The sequence below is a fragment of the Ambystoma mexicanum genome, chromosome 6q, assembly GCF_040938575.1.
Source record: "Ambystoma mexicanum isolate Mex_15411 chromosome 6q, UKY_AmexF1_1, whole genome shotgun sequence".
Classification (NCBI taxonomy): Eukaryota; Metazoa; Chordata; class Amphibia; order Caudata; family Ambystomatidae; genus Ambystoma; species Ambystoma mexicanum.
Window position 1 is genome coordinate 1623090654 of NC_090937.1, and position 4595 is coordinate 1623095248.

At 53.0% G+C, this 4595-nt stretch overlaps 1 protein-coding gene across 1 annotated transcript; it reads left to right on the forward strand.

The window, feature by feature from the left end:
- Window positions 1–668: 668 nt before the first annotated feature.
- LOC138515395 (trichohyalin-like) lies at window positions 669–1940 on the forward strand. The gene is made up of 2 exons (XM_069630252.1): window positions 669–1082; window positions 1161–1940. The coding sequence occupies exons 1-2, from the start codon at window positions 669–671 to the stop codon at window positions 1938–1940; spliced, it is 1194 nt and encodes a 397-aa protein (XP_069486353.1).
- Window positions 1941–4595: the final 2655 nt, after the last annotated feature.

The following is a 4595-nucleotide window of genomic DNA, read 5'->3' on the forward strand; positions in this document are numbered from 1 at the left end:
AAAGGATGAAAGGAGGAAGCACCGCAAACACAAGGAGCAGACGCAGGAAAGGAGGAAGCACGGCCAGCACAAGGAGCAGGAATAAAAAAGGAAGAAGCACAGCCAACACAAGGAGCAGGTGCAGGAACGGAGGAAGCAAAGCCAACACAGGGAGCTCGTGCTGGAAAGAAGGAAGCACAGCAAACATAAGGAGCAGGTGCAGTAAAGGAGAGAGCACAGCCAATACAAGGAGCAGGCGCAGCAAAGGAGGAAGCACAGTCAACACTAGGAGCAGGCACACAAAAGGAGGAAGCACAGCCAACACAAGGAGCAGGCGCAGGAAAGGATGAAAGGAGGAAGCACTGCAAACACAAGGAGCAGGCGCAGGAAAGGAGGAAGCACGGCCAGCACAAGGAGCAGGCACAAAAAAGGAGGAAGCACAGCCACACAAGGAGCAGGCGCAGGAAAGGAGGAAGCAAAGCCAACACAAGGAGCAGGTGCAGGAACAGAGGAAGCCCAGCCAACACAAGGAAAGGAGGAAGCACAGCAAACACAAGGAGCAGGGGCAGGAAAGGAGGAGGCACAGCCAACACAAGGAGCAGGCACAGGAAAGGTGGAAGCACAGCCAACACAAGGAGCAGGCACAGACTGTGAGGAAGCAAAGCCAACACAATGAGCAGGCACAGGAAATGAGGAAGCACAGCCAACCCAAGGAGCCGGCGAAGGAAAGAAGGAAGCACAGCAAACACAAGGAGCAGGCGCAGGAAAGGAGAAAACACAGCCAACACAAGGAGCAGGCACAGAAAATGAGGAAGCACAGCCAACACAAGGAGGAGGCGCAGGAAAGGAGGAAGCACAGCCAATACAAGGAGCAGGCGCAGATTATGAGGAAGCACAGCCAACACAATGAGCAGGAAATGAGGAAGCACAGCCAACCCAATGAGCCGGCGCAGGAAAGAAGGAAGCACAGCCAACACAAGGAGCAGGCGCAGGAAATGAGGAAGCACAGCCAACCCAAGGAGCCGGCACAGGAAAGAAGGAAGCACAGCAAACACAAGGAGCAGGCGCAGGAAAGGAGGAAGCACAGCCAACACAAGGAGCAGGCACAGAAAATGAGGAAGCACAGCCAACACAAGGAGGACGTGCAGGAAAGGAGGAAGCACAGCCAATACAAGGAGCAGGCGCAGGAAAGGAAGAAGCACAGCCAACACAAGGAGCAGGCGCAGGAAAGGAGGAAGCACAACCAACCGAAAGTGCAGGCTCAGGAAAGGAGGAAGCACAGCAAACACAAGCAGCAGGCGCAGGAAAGGAGGAAGCACAGCCAACCCAAGGTGCAGGCGCAGGAAAGTAGGAAGCACAGCCAACTCAAGGAGCAGGCGCAGGAAAGGAGGAAGCACAGCCAACACAAGGAGCAGGCACAGAAATTGAGGAAGCATAGCAAACAAAAGGAGCAGGCACAGGAAAGGAGGAAGCACAGCCAACACAAGGAGCAGGCGCAGGAAAGGAGGAAGCACAGCCAACACAAGGAGCAGGCACAGGAAAGAAGGAAGCACAGCAAACACAAGGAGCAGGTGCACGAAAGGAGGAAGCACAGCCAACACAAGGAGCAGGCACAGGAAAGGAGAAAGCACAGCAAACAAAAGGAGCAGGCACAGGAAAGGAGGAAGCACAGCCAACACAAGGAGCAGGTGCAGGAAAGGAGGAAGGCCAGCCAACACAAGGAGCAGGCACAGGAAAGGAGGAAGCACAGCAAACAAAAGGAGAAGGTGCAGGAAAGGAGGAAGCAACGCCAACACAAGGAGCAGGAACAGGAAAGGAGGAAGCACGGATTACACAAGGAGCAGGCGTTGGAACAGAGGAAGCACAGCCAACTCAAGGAGCAGGCAAAAGCAGGAAGCACAGCAAACACAGGGAGCAGGCACAGGAAAGGAGGAAGCACAGCAAACATAAGGAAAGGATGAATCACTGTAAATACAAGGAGCAGGCACAAGAAACTAGGCAGCACAGCAAACACAAGGAGCAGGAACAGGAAAGGAGGACGCACAGCCAACACAAGGAGCAGGTGCAGGAAAGGAGGAAGGACAGCAAACACAAGAAGCAGGCACAGGAAAGGAGGAAGCTCAGCCAACACAAGGAGCAGGTAAAAGGAGGATGCACAGCAAATAAATGGAGCAAGCCAAGGAAAGAAGGAAGCACATCAAACACAAGGAAAGGAGGAAGCACAGCAAACACAAGGAGCAGGCGCAGGAAACGAGGAAGCACAGCCAACACAAGGAGCAGGCGGAGGAAAAGAGGAAGCACAGCCAACAAAAGGAGGAGGCACAGGAAAAGAGGAAGCACAGCCAACCCAAGGAGCAGGCACCAAAAAGAAGGAAGCACAGCCAAGACATGGAGCAGGCACAGGAAAAAAGGAAGCACAGCCAACACAAAGAGCAGTCGCAGAAAAGGAGGAAGCACAGCCAACACAAGTTTCAGCCATAGGAAAGGAGAAATCACAGCCAACACAAGGAGCGGGCACAGGAAATGAGGAAGCACAGCCAGCACAAGGAGCAGGTGCAGGAAAGGAGGAAGCACAGCCAAACACAAGGAGCAGGCGCAGGAAAGGAGGAAGTACAGCCAACACAAGGATCCGGCACAGAGAAGGAGGAAGCACAGCCAACACAAGGAGCGGGCACAGGAAAGGAGGAAGCACAGCCAGCACAAGGAGCAGGCACAGGAAAGGAGGAAGCACAGCCAACACAAGCAGGCGCAGCAAAGGAGGAAGCACAGCCAAAACAAGCAGCAGGCACAGGAAAGAGGAAGCACAGTCAACACAAGGAGAAGGCAAAAGGAGGAAGCACAGCCAACTCAAGGAGCAGGCAAAAGGAGGAAGCACAGCAAACACAAGGAAAGGAGGAAGCACGGCAAACACTAGGAGCAGAAGCAGAAAAGGAGGAGGCACAGCAAACACAAGGAGCAAGAACAGGAAAGAAGTAATCAGAGCAAACACAAGGAGCAGGTGCAGGAAAGGAGGATGCACAGTAAACAGAAGGAGCCCACACATAAAAAGGAGGAAGCACAGCCAACACAAGGAGCAGGCACAGGAAAGGAGGATTAAGCACAGCAAACACAAGGAGAAGGCACAGAAAAGGAGGAGGCACAGCCAACCCAAGGAGCAGGCAAAAGGAGGAAGCATTGCAAACTCAAGGAGCATGTGCAGGAAAGGAGAAAGCACAGCAAACAGAAGGAGCAGTTGCAGAAAAGGCAGAGGAATCGCAGCCAACAGAATGCACAGTTGCAGAAAAGGAGGAGGAAGCACAGCAAACACAAGGAGCAGGAAAGGAGGAAGCACAGCAAAGACAAGGAGAAGGCGCAGCAAAGGAGTAAGCACAGCCAACACAAGGATCAGTCACAAGGAGGAAGCACAGCAAACACAAGGAAAGAAGGAAGCACATCAAACACAAGGAAAGGAGGAAGCACAGCAAACACAAGGAGCAGGCGCAGGAAACGAGGAAGCACAGCCAACACAAGGAGCAGGCGGAGGAAAAGAGGAAGCACAGCCAACAAAAGGAGGAGGCACAGGAAAAGAGGAAGCACAGCCAACCCAAGGAGCAGGCACCAAAAAGAAGGAAGCACAGCCAAGACATGGAGCAGGCACAGGAAAAAAGGAAGCACAGCCAACACAAAGAGCAGTCGCAGAAAAGGAGGAAGCACAGCCAACACAAGGATCAGGCATAGGAAAGGAGAAATCACAGCCAACACAAGGAGCGGGCACAGGAAATGAGGAAGCACAGCCAGCACAAGGACCAGGTGCAGGAAAATAGGAAGCACAGCCAACACAAAGAGCAGTCGCAGGAAAGGAGGAAGCACAGCCAAGACAAGGAGCAGGTGCAGGAAAGGAGGAAGCACAGCCAAACACAAGGAGCAGGCGCAGGAAAGGAGGAAGTACAGCCAACACAAGGATCCGGCACAGAGAAGGAGGAAGCACAGCCAACACAAGGAGCGGGCACAGGAAAGGAGGAAGCACAGCCAGCACAAGGAGCAGGCACAGGAAAGGAGGAAGCACAGCCAACACAAGCAGGCGCAGCAAAGGAGGAAGCACAGCCAAAACAAGCAGCAGGCACAGGAAAGAGGAAGCACAGTCAACACAAGGAGAAGGCAAAAGGAGGAAGCACAGCCAACTCAAGGAGCAGGCAAAAGGAGGAAGCACAGCAAACACAAGGAAAGGAGGAAGCACGGCAAACACTAGGAGCAGAAGCAGAAAAGGAGGAGGCACAGCAAACACAAGGAGCAAGAACAGGAAAGAAGTAATCAAAGCAAACACAAGGAGCAGGTGCAGGAAAGGAGGATGCACAGTAAACAAAAGGAGCCCACACAGAAAAGGAGGAAGCACAGCCAACACAAGGAGCAGGCACAGGAAAGGAGGATTAAGCACAGCAAACACAAGGAGAAGGCACAGAAAAGGAGGAGGCACAGCCAACACAAGGAGCAGGCAAAAGGAGGAAGCATTGCAAACTCAAGGAGCATGTGCATGAAAGGAGAAAGCACAGCAAACAGAAGGAGCAGTTGCAGAAAAGGCAGAGGAATCGCAGCCAACACAATGCACAGTTGCAGAAAAGGAGGAGGAAACACAGCAA

Coding starts and splice junctions, on each gene's coding strand:
- LOC138515395 (XM_069630252.1), top strand. CDS start 669: ATGAGGAAGCACAGCCAACCCAAGGAGCCGGCGAAGGAAAGAAGGAAG. Junction 1,083..1,160: donor ACAGCCAACACAAGGAGCAG/GCACAGAAAATG, acceptor TACAAGGAGCAG/GCGCAGGAAAGGAAGAAGCA.